Source organism: Cydia strobilella, chromosome 1 (assembly GCF_947568885.1).
Source record: "Cydia strobilella chromosome 1, ilCydStro3.1, whole genome shotgun sequence".
NCBI lineage: Eukaryota > Metazoa > Arthropoda > Insecta > Lepidoptera > Tortricidae > Cydia > Cydia strobilella.
The window spans coordinates 5,900,994-5,923,774 of NC_086041.1; the positions used below are offsets into that span (position 1 = coordinate 5,900,994).

Below are 22,781 nucleotides of genomic sequence, written 5' to 3' on the forward strand. Positions count from 1 at the left end.
ATCTGTGAAAATTTCAACTGTCTAGCTATCGCGGTTCTTGAGATACAGCCTGGTGACAGACGGACAGACGGACAGCGGAGTCTTAGTAATAGGGTCCCGTTTTACCCTTTGGGTACGGAACCCTAAAAAGTAGATTAGATAAAATATAAGGTACCCAAATTACTAATTCTACTCAGTCGCGGGCTAAAGCTAGTAGTTATAGCATATAGTACAGTCAGCATTCAATACGTAAGGACGTCAAGAGTGGCCAAATACATTGGTACACATCCTTATGTCTATGGTAACAAAGGTATGTAATAGTGTGGTATTAATACTATAAATTTGGCGTTGACTGTACCTAATGTACCGTATTGTTGTTATATGCAATGGTGAGGCAGACAGATAAATGGGAAGGCAAAAGGGAAGGACGATTTTACCTGAAATATTAACCTCATTTATTACTGCCAAATTTGATTAAGTAAACAAACACCCTTCCTAAGAAATTACTCTTATTTTTATGGCTAGCAAAGCAAAAATTCAGCGTTTTACAGAGAAATATTATAATACGTTTACGCAAAAACACGGAATCCGCTTTTTAGGGTTCCGTACCCAAAGGGTAAAAACAGGACCCTATTACTAAGACTCCGCTGTCCGTCTGTCTGTCTGTCACCAGGCTGTATCTCATGAACCGTGATAGCTAGACAGTTGAAATTTTCACATATGATGTATTTCTGTTGCCGCTATAACAACAAATACTAAAAAGTACGGAACCCACGGTGCGCGAGTCCGACTCTCACTTGGCCGGTTTTTTATTAATGTGATATTATAAAATGGGTAAAAAAGTATCGCCATTGTTTGGCAATAAATGGTTTGCCGGTTGACTAAATGGACGAAAAGCGCGCAAGGTTATACATAAATTTGCATCATGTTTCCCATATCGACATAAATTATGCTTAGTTATAATTAAATTTTTAACCTCTGTACTCGTAATATGACCCATAAAATGAATTTTGAAAAACCGATTGCCGACAAGATTAGAAATACGGAACAAAAATGAATATCTTCTTTAGACAAACAAAAAATGTAATTTTAGAAGCAAACAACAAATATAATGGGAAGGACAAACTGGGGCTCCAAGTAAACAAAAAGAGAGGATGACTGGGGATATTCAATTCCAGCCCCAAATATTAAAGCCCTTAATTAAAATTGAATTATTAAAACAAACAATTTTTAAAACGTTACATTAAGAATCAAAACGTTAAAAACTTACTTTACTAAAATCATATTTCTAGTGTTTTAATCAGTAATAAATTTCTATTTTTTTCCTAATTTATAATCCCTATCTTTGACTTAGTATTAAAACAATTTAAATGGGTTAAATTTAAATATGACTAGGAACAAGGATTCAATATCATCAAAAACAAACTAAAAAATGTTTTGACAATAATGACACAAAAAAGCATTGAAGTATAATAGTTATAGTACCTATCAATAATTTAATTTCCCCATATTTATTTATTTATTTTAAACTTTATTGCACATAAAAAGTGTACAACAGGCGGACTTTATGCCATTATAGGCATTCTCTATTATATTTATTTATTTATATGTATCTATTTAGTCGTGCATAAAGATGTATTCATTAAAATTAATCGAAAGCAGTTAAAGGTATCAGCAGCAAGACTTTTTGAAAAGGTATTTTTGTATTAAAAAATGGGCCTTTAAGAATAACAAAAAGTTAATCATCCGAAAGCCAGTTTCTTATTTTGGGTACGATCAGGCGTGTCTCACTCCGCGATTTCGTCGCGTCGCTACAAGTACCTGCGGCCGCCTCAATTTTGAGGTTTTTCCATAGTAATTGCCGCGCACCGCCACGGAACGCGTGCCTGCACGCGCTTGCGCCGCCTTGCGCGTAGTAGACGCGTTTTGTTAGGGAGTGAATCTTCAGTACCTACTATACTATTATAAATTCTGTGGTACGATGTTTCCAGCCAGCCTGAAAACACGCTTATTTTCGGTTATAGTATCATATACGTTAAATTCTAAATCGCGGGCGGAGTTGTTGTTGCTTCAGTTGGCATTTCAACTCGAGGGTTCTCGAGTTCCAGACTTTTTTTTTCTCGTCTCGAATGAAGCTAAAAATATCGAGTTCGAGAAATTTTATCTCTAGCAGAAACCCTCACCCCAACTCAACCGCTCGCCGTCAACCATAAATGATAGTCCTCCACATCGATTTCGATGACGGCGACCCCAGCAATCAAAGGTTTTTCCTCTCATGTGCTCTTATGTGGCTGGCCAGGCCAAACTTGCTCTTAAAAACTCTTTCACACTCACGGCAGTTTACTGGCCGTGGCGTTACAGTTGACTGGCCGTCTTGTACGCATACACGTAAAAGGGCAGGTCTTTCCTCGCGTAATTGGCGTTTTACGTCTAACGTCGTGAGGCGGTTTTCCTCAAACGACTTGATGGATTCAAAGATGGTGGACCGCCATAACCGTAAGTAAGCACGTAACGAAAGCGACTCAACGCCTAGGGACGGCTGCGAATGGTCGACATTTAAATACCTTTACTTACTTACTCAGTTGTCAACCCAAAGTGACTTTGATTTCCGATGCGAGTTGGCGTCAGCGCGCCGTCATGTGCGATTGCCTTTCATCAGTGTTTTGCGGTAAGACCGAGTAAGTTTCTGACGACCAGGTCCATCCATACTATACTTAGGTCGATTGAATAGTCGTCGACCTTCTAGATAAGAGCTTACCACGTAGGCTTTTTGTCGCCCTATCTTCTGGCAGCCTCCAATGATGATTATCTTAGTATCCGATAACTAAAAAAACCGACCAAGTGCGAGTCGGACTCGCGCGAGAAGGGTTCCGTACCATTACGCAAGAAACGGCAAAAAAACCACGTTTGTTGTATGGGAGCCCCATTTTAAATATTAATTTTATTCTGTTTTTAATATTTGTTGTTATAGTGGCAACAGAAATACATCATCTGTGAAAATTTCAACTGTACCTATCAGGGTTCATGCGGTACAGCTTGACGGACAGACGGACGGACAGCGAAGTCTTAGTAACAGGGTTCCGTTTTTACTCTTTGGGTACGGAACCCTAAAAATTTGTTGGTTTTAAAATAAACACTAAGGCCCACTTGCACCATCCCACTAACCCGGGGTTAAGCGGTTAAACCGTTAACCCAGTGTCAAATTGTACTGGTACTCATGGTAACTCCAGGTTCAACCGGTTAACCCCGGTTCAGTGAATGGTGCAAGTGGGCCTTAGCGTCAGTTTACCAAATTTGTTGCCCGAAATCCAGGAGAATAGAAAGGACGAAAAAGGAAAAAAATAGGTCTATTTTAAAATATAAAAGTTTAAAAATACCTAGAGTGCCGAGACGTCTAAAAGAGAAAAGTTGGAGGGAAAATAATATTTAATCTACCTATATATTACACTACACCCGGTTTTAAAAAAATGCCACAATCTTTTTTTTGTGTATACGCCCGGCTAAAATTAAGCATTGAACCAGTTACCTAACCCTCATTTCACGGTTTACTGGGCAACTGTCACCTCTATCCGTTAAGATAACAGGATGCCATAAATTTTATTGACGCCTAAAGAGCTAACTTTCGGGAACTCTTATCCGTTTTGCCTTAGCCAAGATCATACTTTATTAGCTTTTTCAATCGTGATTGCAACTGATACTGTAGAGATACGAGTTAAAAAAATCTGAAATTTTAAATTTGAATGATGAGTTATTTGATCCGCTTTGGCGCCTGTCAGGTCTCTAAAAGGAAAATTCCGTTTTAAATAGAATTAATTGATCTATCCATGTTTCCAAAATAGTGGTAAATGAATATGTAATTATTTCGGGTAATATACATAAATATAACACATTACTTAACCCTTAAATGCATGATTTTTTGTATAACTTTTTAATAAATTGAAATAGATGTGTCATGCTGTATAAAAGTAATAAATGTGATTTTGGATAGCTGCATATTGAGCCACGGACCATCAAATATACGATGCATATATACATCATTATGCATTTAAGGGTTAATGGTAACAAGGCATTACAGGCAATAATATAATTAAGTACCTACACTAGTGGCTCTGTGAGCTGTAGACCTCGCGGGCATAGCTGAAGAAGATGGATGTGTCTAGGGCTGTCCTGCCGACTAAAAACAAAAAGTGATTGAGCACAATTTGCGAATTATCACCATCGTATCCAAAACTCAAACATTTTCTAAGACGTGTTGATATTTACGCATGCAACAAAAATATGACGTCTAAATCGAAATATATTTGCACTCAACAGTAGAGACAGTCACACTTCATCAAAATTGTGTAAAGACTGCAAAATATAGCAATAATTGTATCGAAATCGGTTAATGGACTGATGAGTAATCAATAAATAAACACTGCAAATAGGGGTCACTTTAGCTCCGAATGCGTCGTTTCTAGCGCAGAATCAGCGCCATCTATGTCAGCAGCACGTAATGGCTACTTTCGTTGATACACTAATATCGAAACCATTCATAATATACCGCCACCTCGCCATAACACTTTTTCGTTAATATCGGTTTTCGATCCGAGCCCCTCTACGGGTTTTTAAAGACGTGCACCTTACGTTTCACGTCAAAAAAAGTTTGTCAAAAATGACCTTTTTCTCGCATCCTGTAGGTACCTATGTTTTTTCCAAAATCTGTAAACCCCAATCTTCATAAATTTGAAATTGAGGGAAGGTTTTCTAAGACCAATATCGCGTAGCAGCACGGGATCTGGTAGCTGCCCTCACTGACCCAAACCAACCTGTATACCTGGCTGATTTTTGATTTTCTAAAAGTATTTTTTTTAATTTAATTTATTTACACAAAGGGTACATGCTTACAAACAAAATTTATGCATCGCCAAACTGTAACCAGTTTGTTGGCGATTGAAGCGCTCAATAACAAAATGGAATCATGCACCTGAACAAAATAATTAACAGCTTAGACAGTAATCCTTATATATAACATAAAAACTAACATGCACAAATACCTAATAAGTAAATAAATTTTCCCAATGTTCAATTTTCTAAAAGGTATGTTTTTAGTCTCTTTTTAAGGACCGGCTTACTAAACCTAGATTTATCTCTCAACCACCCTATTTCGTTAAACAGCCTAGGCACTAAATATTTATTTAACCTTCTTCCATAATAGTTGACCGCTGGGGGCTGTATTAACTTCCCCTCTCGTACCCGTCTTGTGTTGTATTTATTAAATACTGGCCTTTTATGCTCATCTAAATAATAGTTTTCTAAAGCCATCAGGTATTTAATTTTCTTTTGTACGGGTAAAATTGAAATGCTTAGTAGTAAAGATATGTTGAAGGGAGCCACACGAATATCAAGCGCTCGAAACTCTAAAAACCGCACAAGTGACGGTTGGACTCGCCCACCGAGGGTTCCGTACGTTTTAGTAATTGTTGTTATAGCGGCAACAGAAATACATGATTTGTGAAAATTTCAACTGTCTAGCTATCACGGTTCATTAGATACAGCTTGGTGACAGACATACGGTCAGACGGACAGAGGAGTCTTAGTAATAGGGTCCCGTTTTTACCCTTTGAGTACGGAACCCTAAAAATCGGCCCGTTTCGACCTCACGATGTCACCACCTATCCATCAAATTAGGCACTACTTAGTTAGGTCACCTGTGTTAAAATGACATCTTTGTTAGTTATTATTAAACAACTTTACCATCTTGTTTGACATGGATAGTGTAAAGGTCGCTCACACAAACAGGCGTTGGGTAAAATTTTCTAAATTTTTTATTGCATTTTTCAATAATATTATTGAATAATTGGCTCAACAGACAAACGAATCTATACTACTTAAACCTCAAAGTTTATGGTGCAAGAAATCTACGTATTTTAAACGAAAAACTGTAAATCAAACTGTATGAAGTTCGGAATAAGGATAACCACTTAAAGCTAACTAAATGTATGGCTCCGCCGTTCAGAATACATCAGAAAATTAAAATAACAAAAATAAAACATATTTTTTAGGGCTAGTTAAATAAAAGCTTGTAAAAATGAAACGAATACGCTTAGCCCGCGCTTGATCAATCAATTTCAAAATAGAAAAATAAAAAACAAAAAAAAACAATACGAATTTTAAGTGTAAAAAAATACAAAAAGTTATGTAGCAGCATACAATTACTGGGGATCGAACCAGGGACCACCCGGTGTAAACTAAAAAAGCGAATGTTTGCAAAACACGCTATGATAGTGCTTACCAAAGCTGACGAAATTCAGCTAATCATTCTCGAGTAAAAACTAAATATCTAAATACCGCCAAAACCAGCAATACAAAGTTTCTGCATTTTTCGACATTTAATCTGTAAACATATCTCAAAAGGAATACTGTTATGATATCGATACGACTATTTCTTTAGGCGCGAGCTATCACAACTCCGCCATTTAGAAAACTTTCTAAAAACCGGGTCGACAAAAAAAATCTATTTAATCATAGATTTTGTTCACAAAATTTCACGAGAATCCGTTGAGAATTGCGACCTGTAGAGGAGAACATCCGGACATACAAAAGCAAAATGCCCGAGTCAAACCGTAGACCTTCGCTACGCTTCGGTCAATTAATGACTTCTTATTCATAATAATAGTATTTTATGTAACTATATAATAAAGAGCATTAAAATACGAGTGTGGGTTTATGAAGTTAGTTGAAAGCGAGTTTCATAATAGCATCACACACGAGTATTAAATGCCAGAGTATGCACAGTTACCTACACTGCTTTATCTGCACACATATCTATAAAAAACTCTAAGAGACACACACGACACGACACGACCGCCATTTAGGCATGGAACACACTGATTGCAATTGACATTTAATTTCAAATCGGCTTAGGGCTACTTGCACCATCCCACTAACCCGGGGTAACCGGTTAAACCTGGAGGTACCATGGTTACCAGTACAATTTGACACTGGATTAACGGTTTAACCGGGTAACCCTGAGTCAGTGGGATGGTGCAAGTGGCGCTTAGTGGTTGAAGCGCTACGCAATGAGCACACGATAGAAGCAGAGTTAGGTAGGTTAGGTCTCCCAGTTGAGAGGGAACAGGAGCGGCGAGTCCCACACACCCTCAATGGCCTTCTCGCGGCCGGGGGGACAGTGCGTAACAGCATTCGCCCACTCCGTTAAAAAAAAAAGTGGCGCTTAGCGCTCGCATGAGCACACGATAGAAGCAAAGTTAGGTACAGCCAGCTGCAGAGAAAAGTGACCCCCCTCCTGCATAGAAGTTTGTATGCAAAGGTGCTAACAGAATAGTATTGTATAGCATACATAGACTCCTTAAAACATAACCCTTCCTTTGACTTTGCTTCGGAAAGAAAGGGTAAGAAAGGAAGCCAAAAAAATAATGATAGTCTCGTTTGCTTTGATAATGGAAGTGCGTACTACTCGTTGTGTAGAATCAAAATAAACGTTCAGAAGAGCGATACTTGAAGAAGCTTTATTCACTCGTATAGATATAACAGCACACAAGTTACCCGCAAAAGCTATTAGTGGAGTATGAAATTACAGTAGGTAAGTCCGTTGATAGAGGAGAGTGGACGGTCGCTGCTCCATACAAACGTGGTCCCCATTTTCCTCTGGATATTGACATTATGGAAAATATTTTACATAATTTGATGCAATATTAGTTAAGGCTTTTTGACTTTTTTAGATTTTGTGATTATTATAAGAGTTAGGAGCGAAAAATACATTAAAAAGCTGTGGATGTTGTTGTGTTGTGGCTGTGTGTGTGTTAGCTGTGGATGTTTTCTGTAATGTTAATGTCCGGAGAGGAAAATAGAGACTATGTTTATTGGAGAAGCGTTGTTGAGCGGTCGCCCACTTTCGTAAATGAAGGTAAATATTGACTAAACATGGGGTTGGCAACTGTCAAAGGTTTGCATAGATGGCGCTTATAGCTTGCCCCTTTTTAGGGTTCCGTACCTCAAAAGGAAAAAAACGGAACCCTTATAGGATCACTCGTGCGTCTGTCTGTCTGTCTGTCTGTTTGTCTGTCTGTCCGTCTGTCACAGCCTATTTTCTCCGTAACTACTGGACTAATTAAGTTTAAATTTGGTATACATATGTAAGTTTGTGACCCAGAGACGGACATGTAACGTAAACAAATGAATTTTAACATGGGGGCCACTGAGAAAATTAAAAAATAAAGTTTTACAAACTATATCGTGTTATATATCAAGTGAAAGAGCTCATTATGAGAAACTCAAATATATATTTTTTATAATTTTACGATAACTAAAATTATGAAAAAAATACACAAAATAATTCTTTACCTATAGCTATAGATCACAGGAAACCTATTAGAAATGTGCAGTCAAGCGTGAGTCGGACTTAATTACATACTTAGTTTTTGATCCGACCCCTACGGGTTTTTTAGACATTTCACTCACGTTTCACATAAAAAATACATTGTTTAAATTGTGTAATGTACGGAACCCTTGAAATGTGAGTACGACTCGCACTTGGCCGGTTTTTCTATGAGATTTGGCTTAAAGGGCATCCAGGGCATAAAATTCCATTTTTAAAAAAATGACACAAATCTAGGGATTGACAGGGCAAACTATGCTGGCGCCATCTGCTAAACACTTCGACCGGCCAACCCCATTGGCGTAGCATTTACATTATATGTGAAGACTATTAAAGTTTATGTAATTTTGAGCGTTGCTTACTGTCGGTACGTAACTAACTAGTGAAATTAATTCTCTCCGTGAATGCCCTACATAACCAGAAATTAAGTAGCAGACTTTGCTAAAATAAAATAACACAGACACTTTTTAATTGCAAAGGAATCTTTGCTGAGTAAAGGGGCCCACTGACTATCAGTCCGCCGGACGATATCGGCCTGTCAGTTAAAACAAAAATTTGACAGTTCCGAACAAATGACAGGCCGATATCGTCAGACGGACTGATAGTCAGTGGGCCCCTTAAGACAATTTAAAAACAAAGATGTCCTTCTCGCAAAAGGAATTTCCGAATAACGGATAACAATCCTAAGCAGCATTTAATTCCACGCTAAAACAATTTCGATTAAATTCGCCGCTTAAATAAGCACGGCAATAAAATTGAAACACGGCTAAAAGTTAAAATAAAAGTTCTCATAATTGACAAAATTGTGAAACTTGAAAGATCGTTTGAAAACTTTTTATGAAGTCGAGTCACCTGAGCCCTGGAAGATAACATCATTGTAAAAAAATTGAGTAACTAATTAAATATGCTCATTGTAGGGCTCCGTAGTTACCCGTCCGTCACAATACGCTGCCTTGAATGGAGGCTATTAGTAAGTAACAACATAACATAACAGGCAAAAGGGAGTAGGTGCATACCACGAATTAATAAACTAGTGCATACCTTCACAGCGCTTTGTACATACGTCTTTTTACTAAGAAGGGAAGTTTTAGCGATAAGTCAAAAACGATTTTTAATGGAAGTTCTTTCTACAGCTCTACATTCACGATAAATTTTTTTTGTTTGAATCCATGGTTCAAATGTTAGACTTATGTACGAAATATAATTTGATATTTACCAGTCGCTTTTCGGTGAAGGAAAACATCGTGAGGAAACCGGACTGATCCTAACAATGCCTAGTTCCCCCTCTGGGTTGGAAGGTCAGATGGCAGTCGCTTTCGTAAAAACTAGTGCCTACGCCAATTCTTGGGATTAGTTGCCAAGCGGACTCCAGGCTCCCATGGAGCCGTGGCAAAATGCCGGGACAACGCGAGGAAGATGATGATGACCACGACATACGAGTAAACGCATGAATTCCGGTATGACCACATATGATCAGCTTTTAGCTTATCACCCTTATCGTTCGGTGAAGTGGCACGCATTCTGTTCAAGTGCCACTCACTGCCAAATAATACGAGCCCCTAATTTACGATTCATGAATATACCGATATTCATGAATATCCGGTGGTTCGACCACGTTTGTCGCAGGCCAGCTGACTTCGTAGGTAACATATGCCTTAACCTAGCCCTTGACGGCCCCCGACCCCAGGGCAGATCAAAAAAGCGATGACCCGATGTCGTAAAAGCAGATATTACATACGCTTGAAGTGCGCAAAAGAGAAGCGATCACGTACATCGTCACCCTAGTTCAGAATCTTACTAATTACGGCGAAATTTTTGTTGTAATTAGTACCATAGTGCGCAAACAAAAGGTCTATATTACGACCAAATTTTCCGCGTAATTAGTACGATTGTGAACTAGGGTGCATTTATAATATTAGTAGGGATGCGTTCACGTAGACCACAAAAAACCTTTAAGATCTAACCTCGTATTGTGGACCTATGGAAGTAGCTCGAACGGGTGGAGTCACGCTAAAACGGGCCAAATCATAAGCGCTTGTTTTAGTTATTACGACGCATATCTACCTACCAAAAAGGGATATATTAAGACACAGAGTAACTTATACTAGAGCGGTACTGTCATAGTAGATTTTGTAACCCCAGTAAATTCACTGCCATCTATCGACACACTTTAAAACTAAAAATGAAGATTTATAAAAATACGATAGAATGTATTTAAATATAGATAAATGATTTTTTTTATTTGCATTAATTATTTTTATGATTTTGACCCATGTTCTTTCACTGATATGCGTTAAAATTGTTAAATAACAAACGAAACCGTCAACGCCATCTATACGACTGTAGGCCAAAACTAGTAGCGCCCTCTGAACGAGAATCAAATTTTCTTGATTTTCGAGGCACGTTTTTTCCTTAGACTGTATCCATCTATTACGGAGTTATATCTATCTTTGATAAAGATAAGAGGGGTGCTGTCATAGTAAATTTTGTAACCACAGAAAATTCACTGCCATCTATCGATACACTTTAAAACTAAAAATGAAGATTTATAAAAATACGATAAAATGTATTTAAATATGGATAAATGATTTTTTTATTTGCATTAATTATTTTTATATGATTTGACCCATGTCCTTTCACTGATATGCGTTAAAATTGTTAAATACCAAACGAAACGGTCAACGCCCTCTATACGAGAGTAGGCCAAAGGTAGTGGCGCCATCTGATCGAGAATCAAATTTTCGTGATTTTCGAGGCACGTTTTTTCCTTAGTCTGTATCCATCTATTACGAAGTTGTGATCTTTGGCATTCATAATTATTACCTATATATGATTTCACCCATATCCTTTCACTGATATGCGTTAAAATTGTTTAATAACAAATGAAACCGTCAACGCCCTCTATACGAGAGTAGGCGAAAGGTATAGTAGCGCCATCTGATCGAGAATCAAATTTTCGTGATTTTCGAGGCACGTTTTTTCCTTAGCTGTATCCATCTATTACGGAGTTATATCTATCTTTGCTACCTAATTACGCGTTGTAAGGAAACAAACATGTGCGTAACGTACAGAGAATATATTGAGTGCTTGCCAAGTAAATCAATAAATCATAATCAGTCATAAATGTCAATATTGGACACCAGAGGCATAAAAGTAGGGAGGTAAATCGAAAAAAATGCTACGCACTCCCTATCTAACAGCCCAAAACTTTACTAAGATGCCGTAAGCACAGAAGGTGCTTAAAAATTTATTTCTCTCTATTAATGATGCTTTCCGCTCGTTGTTTTTAATTATACATAATTTATCGCCGACACAGACTTTCTCTAAAGAATGTTAGTATTTGTTTATTATTTGTATTTTTTTTTTTCATTATTGTTTATTTGTGTAATTCGACATTTAGGATAAATCTCGAATAAAGTACCTATCTAATATTTCATTGATTAAATAAGTAAATATTTACGATTCCATATTTGTATTTTTTGGTTATTTTTGTTACTTGTAAAATTTTTACATTTAAATGTACCCTTGTGGCCTATTTTCTAATGTTTGATGTTCGATATCACTAAAGGTTAAAAATTACCGAAATCACTATAGGTATTCCTATAATATCTGAAGAGCTCCCTCAAAAAGTTTATCCAGGATCATTCATCATATTCCGACTTGATGATAATGGGACCGACTATGAGATATATTATAGTCTGTCAAACAACTTTGTCAGTAGAAAAAGGCGCGAAATTAAAACTTTCTTTAGGACGATAAGACCGCCATCTTGGTGACGTCGTGCCGTGATTAATTTCTTTGTTTTTGCTTCAAACAATTTTCAAAGAAGACAGTTTTCAGCTAATATTATAAGATTATAACCGGATTAACCGGAACTCTATTTTTAACTCCTGGGGCCCATTTCTCGAACGTCATTAGTCTAATATTATTAGTGTGTTGCCATGGTAACCCATACGACTTGACAGTTCGTGAACTAATAATATTAGCATAGAGTAACTTATACTAGAGCGGTACTGTCATAGTAAATTTTGTAACCCCAGTAAATTCACTGCCATCTGTCGATACACTTTAAAACTAAAAATAAATATTTATAAAAATACGATAAAATGTATTTAAATATGGATAAATGATTTTTCTTATTTGCATTAATTATTTTTATGATTTTGACCCATGTTCTTTCACTGATATGCGTTTAAATTATAAATAACAAACGAAACCGTCAACACCCTCTATACGAGTGTAGGCCAAAACTAGTGGCGCCCTCTGATCGAGAATCAAATTTTCGTAATTTTCGAGGCACGTTTTTTCCTTAGACTGTATCCATCTATTACGGAGTTATATCTATCTTTGATATTAGTCTAATGGGAAATGGGCCCCTGCTTGTAATATTAGCTGTACATTGTTATGTGTTGTGTGTTTTCGTCAGTCGCGACACTCGTAACATCTAGTGTCAAGTAGCAGTACTGATAAATCCGCTACTTGACACTGGATATCGACTACGAAAATAATACGCGTTTTGGCAAAGATAGATATAACTCCGTAATAGATGGATACAGTCTATGGAAAAAACGTGCCTCGAAAATCAAGAAAATTTGATTCTCGTTCAGAGGGCGCTACTAGTTTTGGTCTACAGTCGTATAGATGGCGTTGACGGTTTCGTTTGTTATTTAACAATTTTAACGCATATCAGTGAAAGAACATGGGTCAAAATCATAAAAAAATCATTTATCTATATTTAAATACATTCTATCGTATTTTTATAAATCTTCATTTTTAGTTTTAAAGTGTGTCGACAGATGGCAGTGAATTTACTGGGGTTACAAAATTTACTATGACAGTAACGCTCTAGTATAAGTTACTCTATGGTTTTGGTAACAAAACTGATGTATGGAGTGAGCACTCGATGCTTACTTATTTCTCTATAGCTTAGTTAACCTCCGGACGGCCGGCGTCCAACACGTAATATGTAAGTTATTAAACTTGTGACTCTTTGTCAACTTGACAGTTTTTAAGCTAGCATTTTTTTATACCCAGTTGTCAAGTGGATAAATCTATTTAACCGGAAGTGATCACTTTTTATATGTACCGTATAACCTGCCAAATATGGTCCAAAGCTCTCACACTATGGTCCTAAATTAACTGTAATTGTTTCGTTCAGGTGTTTCTTTGTCTTTTACAGTATTTTTGGATTTCTAAGGCAAGGTATGTTTATAAATGGAAGAAAAAACTCTTACTTAACCAAAAGGAACATTGGTATTGATCACAGAAACTGTGGTATTGATACTTAATTTTCTTTTGAACTTGTGGACAAAGTTGCAGTATTGGACTATAGTTGGGAGGTTTTACGGTACTCGGATATAGGTTTTTTTTATTATCAAGGAAATTGACAGTGATATCGCAGCAGTTACACTGCTGCTGTCAAAATTGTAATATGAAACAAATTTAATTTTAGTTGTCGAGCGTCTATCCTAACACTTCAGTACTACCTAAGTAGGTTATTCAACAGCGAAATCCAGTTCCAGTCCAGTCTAGGACTCCTAGGTACAGTGTTTAGGTAAAAAAACATGATGTTCTCCTATTTGATAAAACGTAGCTTTACCTATGTAAAATATACTAAACTAACTTTGTTTAGGATTTAAAATTAGGATAGTTTCGCCCTTCGCACTCCTTCACTGTTTTTCGCACTAGAGTGGCCCAGCACTGACACGTTTTATTTGCACGCCATCTAGTTTTGACTGGAAACAACTGCTGCTGATCATCGAGCCCGAGGCCCAAGTCAACGTCGCCGGCATGTCCTCCTGTCACCTCATGATGAAGAGCTTAGCAAACTACTTGAAGAAAGAAGACATTATCTACACTCCTTGGGATACTACATCGGACGCCGGCCGAAATTACACGGAGAATCTGAAAACGTATCTCAACTACCAGTATACAAGTAAGTCTAGATTATAGGTGTATTTTTCCTTTTTTTGGACATCGGATCGGTGATATTAAGGTATGTGTTTTAATTAACAAACATAATATTATAATAATAAAATTAGAAATAGGATTTAGCGTTTAGCCTTAAAAAGCGTTATATTCATCAACACTAAAGTACTGAGGTGAAACTTGTGATAGTACCGCTATCTCACACGAGATGGCGCTGTTATCAAATAAACAAAACCAGGAGACTGACTACTCGCCAACAGACAGCGCTGGCTACCTCAAAACAAAATTATCTTTTAACAGATTTGGATGGGACCGAGTGATGCTCCTATACGATACACCAGCGTACGAAATGCAAGTCGGGGACACAGGAGGATTTTTATTAGCGAACAATATTCACATGTTCATGACGTTAGAGGGCATCGACGTGTATGGTCGAGAATTGCAGCCCTCTCAGAATCACGAGGACTTGTTACTTCAGAACATAGGGAACGACTTCGGGAGTGAGTTTCTGCGTGGAGTGAGGTTCTGATTTGAGAGGGGACGGTTATATGGCACGTTTGGTTTTATGCACTTCGCACGTGTGCTTTCGAGGTTTTCTCGAACTTATATAAGGCTCTTTTCAATGCTCCTCTACACAAAGCACTTTGGGATTAAAATATAAACAAGATGTTATTTAACGTCATACGGTTTATAATTTTTATATTTATAAAAGGAGCAAGGTGTAATTTTTCGTCGTTATATTTAATTATAAGCGTCCCAAATATTAAACCATAGCACTTGGAATTTTTCCTGTTAGTATTTTTTAAACCGCTTCAAAAAGGCTCGTATTTTAATATTGAAAATGACTTTCTACCTAGTTTCACGAGAATTTGGAATTCACAATTTGGCCGTAACGTAAGAGATACCTAGTTATCTAGTAAATCTTATTTGGCAGATTAAATTGCTGCTTATTACAAATTGTTGCTTGCAATGGTATTTAGCTTGCGCTTTGGTTTTTGGGATATTTATTTATGATGCAGTATTTAAAATACAAGATTTTCGTATTAAGTTTATTTCAGGTGTAATTTACGTGAAAAGTTCATTTATTATTAAATATTTTCTGAACATAACATCAACACACTTGCCAAAAAGGCAGTTACTCTTTCTGGAGTATCTAAATTGTTGTCTGTACAAAATACAATAAAAATCGTTTATTTCAGATTTATTGAATCATTATTCAATAATTATATACGTATCTCGTTAATATGAAAATCCTAAGAGCTACATACTTATAAGAAGTGGCCACTTAACTACGAAATCGAGGAGAGCACGTTGCATGCAGTGCTGCACTCAGCTTTCCCAATAGCCACCTCGACACCCAAACAGTACCTAAAAGACCGACAACTTTTGCGAGTACGAGTTTTGAGTTGGTATAAATAAAATATCCACATTTTTTGTTTGACATAAGGATATATCGATGTTGGTATACTGATCCATTTTATTACATTACAAGTGGCTCTGTGAGTTGTAGACTTCGCGAACCTCCATGACTCCGCCATATTGAAATTTTTTCAAAATGTGAATCGACAAAGAGTATAGATATCATTTTCGAACTCGCTCACCAAATTTTACGAGAAGCGCTTGAGAAATGCGACCAGCAACTTGATTACAACAATATTAGACTACATAAAATCGATATTTATTTATACTTAACATTAACTTTGTACAATTCAAGTGCTCGACTTAATTCTTACCAAACATGACAATCCACTTAATACTATTTATTCTCCAGGGCCGCTTAGAAACGACTGGGATTTTCAAGTTAAGAGTTGAATTGTTAGACGTGTGACATAAATTCTAAGTTGCCAAGTTTTATTGGAGTAAACAAGACATTTTGAAAGGATCTTACACAGCAGTATTCCTGAATTCAGTATATTGACTATTTCGTTTTATAATTGTCCCAATTGGACTAGTCATTTTATCCTTCCTGATGCTAGCAAGTGGTAGAATATGTAACACGGATCCAATCCCTGTAAATTTTATAATATAATATATGCTTGTATTTACTATACTTCTGTCGAATTATTGATGCAATACAAGTCTCTAAATCAGCGAACTAGGTCATCGAGAGGACGTCAAGTTTTTTATCAAGTTAGGATACTGAAGTTGCACCTACTTTTCTGATTTTCTGAATGTCATGTGAAGGAGCACTTATGTTAGCAACGGTCGGAGGTCTTGTGTTGGTACCGAGTTTCTGGTTGAAAGGGGATATTTTAGATGTTTTCTGCGTCTAGTCGGCCGCCTAGCGGTGATTACTGTCCCGGCTGTCCGGCTCAAGATAAAACGTGCGAGTTCGCGTGTCACTTACGAATCTTTTTTGCTTAGTCATTTGTGATTGTTCACGTAGATTACTTATTTTAGTTCAAATGAAATATACCATACATATATTTCATAAAAAGCGCGCTGTTTTTTGTGGGTCACTTACTAGTAACTATTATTTAACTGATACCTTTAAACGTTCTCAATATTTGATCGCTGTACTGTAGATTTTGTCAAAAACAACAAGTCAACACATATTTAAAAGTTGTCTGGAAGAGATCGCTTTTTAGCGATAAGACCGCCTGTTGTTACCTGGTTCAATTTTTTTCTTTAAATGTTTCTTTGTAGTTTTACATGTATGTAAAATGTATAATCTTGGTGCAATAAAGAATATTTACTTACTTACTTACTTAATATTCGGGTTAAATAATTTTTATTTTCTCAAAAAGAAATTTACATTTCACTTATATTAGAAACATATTTCTGTAAAATTTGATTACATACATAACATTCATATTATTTATACATTGCGTTGATAAAGTATTTACATGTTACAAAATTTAATGTTTGCTTCAACACGACATATTTAATTGTTTCGCATACATTGTTTAACATGTCGCTCTACTTAGAGGTGCTACTAGCAATAGTAAATAATATCTCAAATATGTTGCGCATTTAAGTAAGTTACGTTTTCAGTTATTTTAACATCAAAGATTCATATTTAAGTAATTTGAGAATACGTGACACTAGCTCCGGTCGTTTCAGGAAAACCATATACACGTTCCAGATTTGCTAACGAAACAAATTGTAGGTAAGTGCCTATATTAGTTCATGAAAACATAAAACATATGTTCAACTACGAATCGTGCCGTGCACACAATTCCATACTTACTCTTATTTTTTTACACATTTCACAATTTCTTATACTTTGAATCATAGATTTATTGTGGCTATTTTCACATTAAGATGTTAAATCATTTTCTTCGGTAATGTTTTTTTTAAATCGGCGATATTGGCTAATTTAATTTTGTTTTATTAATTAATTGGCTAATTTAATTTTGTCTACCAACGATAAAAAAAAATAACAACCGTAAGTAAAAAATATGTACATAGTGTCAAAGTTACTATCAACGACATAATCGTGACACAACTTCGTCACAAACCGTCTTAGTTAAACATAGGGAAGCAGTAAAAAAGCTCTATAAAACAGGAACAATAAAATAATTGTGGCGCACTTTTGATCTTGATGACTGTTTCGGTCCCTGTCGTGTCGTAGCCAAATATTGCGTCATAAACAGAGCTTCAATTGTACATGGGTATCCACGTTAGTTTTCGATTGTCTTATTGAGCCCCAGGGTGCGTAGGCAACGTGGCGGTGATGGCAAATAATTCCCTACATAGTGTTTAGCTGCGGGACTCAAGTAGGCCTTTCTCTATAGTTTCTTTTCATTTGGTCTGCTACGAATATTCTCTTATCTATTTTGGCTAAAACTAATCAATTTTCACCTTAGCAACTCGAACAAGCCTACTTTCGTCACTCCAGGGAGTGAAACAAAGTAGCTTTTTTAATTTAGTGAAGGCCATGAACTGCCACTTCATACTTCTATTACAAATTCGTTTTTTTTTTCTGTATTATTCTGTATAATTCGAAATACATTTTAACCTATAATATGTTCTCACTACTGAGGTGAAACATTATATGTGCAACGCGAGAGCAGTTATTTTACACCTCGTGTTTTTGCGTCCCTCGCTACGCTCTAGATTCTAACTTAGCTCGCTCACTCGCTCGTGATTCAATTATAGAATTTTTCGCTTTCTCGGGACTCAAAATAAACAAGTTAAGTTACCTAAAGTAGTAATAAAAATTAGAGATAGTCAAATATGTTTTAGTTAAGGTTTAAACAGATAAGTTTTTAAGTTTTCAAAGTTATACTTTTAACTAGTTTTCCTGTTACGTATCTTTTAAGACTGTATTCGTCCGACCGACGGAGCGGGATGATAATAAAACTAAGCTAGTTCCGTAGTTAATGTGTTTCAGTACATTACTTCTGCCCGTTTCGGTCGCGGCCAAACGACTGGTGGTAACGATAGATAGATAGATAGGTGGTAACGATAGACTGGGGTTTTGCGTGCAAACAGTCACGTGTTGTTATTTGTATTGATAGGACCATTGACAGATATAAATTTGTAGTAGGAACATTTTGTTAGAGAAACATTTATACAAAGGTGAATTTTTCCATTGTTATGACATTGTAGGTTCATCATCATCATCATCATCATCATGTCAGCCGATAGACGTCCACTGCTGGACATAGGCCTCCCCCAAGCTCAACGCTCAAGCTCAACGAGATGGAGCGACGACCTGGTGAAGGTCGCGGGAATTCGGTGGTTGCGAGCGGCACAGGATCGGTCGGAGTGGCGAGCATTGTAGGTTTATCTTTGTCTATTTTAAAGTGATATTTTCTTTACCTATAGCCATGAGAAACGGTATCCCTCGTGTATGATGCTGCTGAAGATGTACAAGGCCGCTGCTTCTATGGTGCAAAATCTGTAATACACACAAAGACACTGAATCTCATCTCATCTGAAAACTACATCTTATTTAATTTACTCCATTCCCCACTTAAACTTGTCTAACTATACTTATTATAATTATATCGAACTATATTCTATGACCATCATCATCATCATTAGGCCTTGTCCATCTTTACAGATGATTTAAGCAGCATCCATGAGTTGTGTTGTCTAGCGACAGCGTCGCTCGTGGCTAAATAACCCGATCCTTGAACGGCACAATCGTCCACATCTATGACAACCAAAAGTACACTGAGGGTCCACAGCGAGGCAACCCTCATCGCGCATGTGTTTTATTGCGCGTTTTCGGGCCAAGTCTTGAAACCAGGACCTATCGTGGGTTTCGCGACCTCTTAACAGGCTGTTCCTCCTCCTCCACTCAGCGCGGTTTGTTGCTAGGTCTTCCCATCGATATTATGTTATGTATATGACCAGTCGAAAACGCCACGAGAATTCTGAACTCTGATTATGTACATAGGTAATGCCGGCACGTGATGTTGTAGTACGATACATACATTATTAGTATGGTCTATAGTACAGTCTATAATTATTGAAATTGCTTAATCATATATTATTATATATTGTTATGTCAATGAAAGGGTAAGAGAGTAACTCGTTGTGCCACCACCATTAAAGTTGGTTGAATTAATTTGAATTTGATTACTACATTGAGCGTTGAATAATTAGGATTCGTGTAGGTACTGTAGTATAATTTAATACGTAAGTTATGATGTATTTACAAACCAACATATATTTTATTAATGAACAGATAAATGCTAGAACAATTGTTCAAAAACCAAGCTACTATTTACTGAATAGGTATGGCATTTGCAAGTGTCGAAATATTTGATGGTGTGACGTGACGTACGAGTTTGCGTCAAGTCTCGTTTTGTATGGGATTTTGAGTTTCCAAAACTTCCCGCATGGCGCGCTGTTCAAAATCCCATACAAAATGAGACAACACAAAACGCGTCCGTCACGCTATTGAATAAAATTTTCACTAGGGCTGCAGAAAACAAATATACTTTTAATTTTTTTCTACGAAAGATGGCGCAATCTTATAACGTCGAGTTGCGGAAACCAAGGCCGCTAGTAACTATAACCTATACTTATATGTATATATTAAATACCCCGTTTTTAATAGCAGTTACTATATAAAGTACTATGTAAGCTTGAAATCGTATAAAATAAAGGTCTGTCTAAATAATATATATCAAGTAACATGTGTTTCGTGCTAACGATAATAAAATAAAACGATTTTAACTTATGACGTCGAGTTGCGGAAACCAAGCCCGCGAGTAACTATAACCTATACTTATATGTATATATTAAATACCCCGTTTTGAATAGCAGTTACTATATAAAATACTATGTAAGCTTGAAATCGTATAAAATAAAGGTCTGTCTAAATAATATATATTAAGTAACATGTGTTTTCTGCTAACGATAATAAAATAAAACGATTTTAACTTATGACGTCGAGTTGCGGGAACCAAGCCCGCGAGTAACTATAACCTATACCATACTTATATGTATATATTAAATACCCCGTTTTTAATAGCAGTTACTATATAAAGTACTATATAGGCTTGAAATCGTATAAAATAAAGGTGTGTCTAAATAATATATATTAAGTAACATGTGTTTTGTGCTAACGATAATAAAATAAAACGATTTAAACGAGAAAATAAATAAAATCGCACATGAAACACAAATACTTATATGTATAATATTTGTCATGAAACTTTTTCTGCTGCCTAATATTTATTGGCAATAATATAGTTCGAGATACCTTATTTTTGGAAGTAAGTACTTGGAAGTCGGCCGGAATGAATAATAAACATGTCGATTTTCATTTCAATTGGTAAATATTATTTATTATTTTAGAAGAGCAAAAAAGTTACCTAGATCAAGTATAGAAAAGGATAATAAAATCGTACCATCAGGCGAAGGAATTATTAGTAAAGGGAGGGTTTTACCGGGCACAAATGGCACAATCAAAGAACTGAGCAACGTTAAACATACGGATGACAACCTGCTCTGCTGTCATCTCATCATAGAAAACTGAACGAACTACAGACGTTGACAGACGGTTTGGTAAAACCGGCCCCAAGAAGAAAAAACCGGCCAAGTGCGAGTCGGACTCACACACGAAGGGTTCCGTACCATTAACTATAAAAACGGTCACCCATCCAAGTACTGACCCCGCCCGACGTTGCTTAACTTCGGTCAAAAATCACGTTTGTTGTATGGGAGCCCCACTTAAAATTTCAGCTGTCTAGCTATCACAGATCACGAGATACAACCTGGTGACAAACAGACAGACGGACAGACGGACAGCGGAGTCTTAGTAATAGGGTCCTGTTTTTACCCTTTGGTACGGAACCCTAAAAACAAACTGCACCGACAAGGGATTCTATCTTAAATTAAAATATAATTTGCAAATATACCTACAAGCATATGTACAGTGAGCTGCGAAATTGGATGGAGAAATTATGAATGAATTCATTGAAAAAGTCGCCATGCACTTTTGCGGCTGATGGTACATAATGGAAGGTTGCTATCATTGGACCGGCGCTTTGAATGGACCATCTAAATATTTTAAAATCTGCGCATGCTAGACAGAGATAGACGAGGTACAAAGTGTCCTTGAGCGATCCAAGCGGCTCCACCGCTTCCTCAGTCACGCCGCGCTTCTCGGCGACGACTGCGAGTGACGTGAGCACTTGCTCACACTTGTGTTTCGAGCGTTGGCGATGTAATAATTACGCGAAAGATAAACGCCAATAAGTGTCATTATATTTGCATTTGTTTAAGTGTATTGACGTATGATGGTTAGAAATCTATTAATCATTAAATTTATAATAATAGTTTTTGGCAAGTATTTTCTGGCAAAAAAATCCTAAGTAAGTAAGTATTGATGGTGACCCCGTGGTCCAATCAAGGTGACCCTGGTCCAAACAAGGCAACAGTGCAAAAAATCCTTTTCACGTTTTTTCTCCTAGATTATTAAACTGTATTCATTTGTCTGTAAGGTAACGAATAAATATATTTCAATGATTCAAAATTATTAAACTTGTTTTTAATTTCTTACATGAATTGTGTAAATTATAAGGCAGCGAAATTAAGTGGTCCAATCAATCAATCAATCAATATATTTTATTTCAGACTAATGTCCATAGTGTTAGTGTACATTCCCTTAAGCCTATGTTAGTTAAACCTAAACTAACATATAATAACTTATAAACTAAGCCTCTGGATCCCATATGTACATTGTCCCAATGTTTCTAGAAGGCGCAAGCTGGCGACTCTAACACTAGGCGCTCGAGGCCGCTGGAACTGTCTCGCACGCGACGCGACGCATCAGGGAGGCAGTTCTTTTGCGTATTATCGCACCGAAGCAGTCCGTACGCGCCTCCGCGAACATACCTGACGCGCTGCAAAAACGAGGCAGTCCCAACAGCATCCTGAACCCATTGTTGTGCTGGACGCATTATTGTGGATATATCACCCTATATATTATATCCCGATGACATTGTCCTTTTTTCCTCAACGGCATCCGAGCTACATCATATGCTAGAAGACCTTAGCTACGCAAGCCTCGAGGTTGGACTGAAGATGA

At 36.8% G+C, this 22,781-nt stretch overlaps 1 protein-coding gene across 2 annotated transcripts in view; it reads left to right on the forward strand.

The window, feature by feature from the left end:
• Positions 1-22,781, forward strand: part of LOC134755617 (atrial natriuretic peptide receptor 1-like) — a 278,568-nt gene that overhangs the window by 85,774 nt on the left and 170,013 nt on the right. For both annotated transcript variants that reach the window (XM_063692118.1, XM_063692127.1), the window contains one exon: positions 14,089-14,294. In XM_063692118.1, the coding sequence (XP_063548188.1) occupies positions 14,089-14,294 (206 nt within the window). The remainder of the gene's footprint in view (positions 1-14,088; positions 14,295-22,781) is intronic.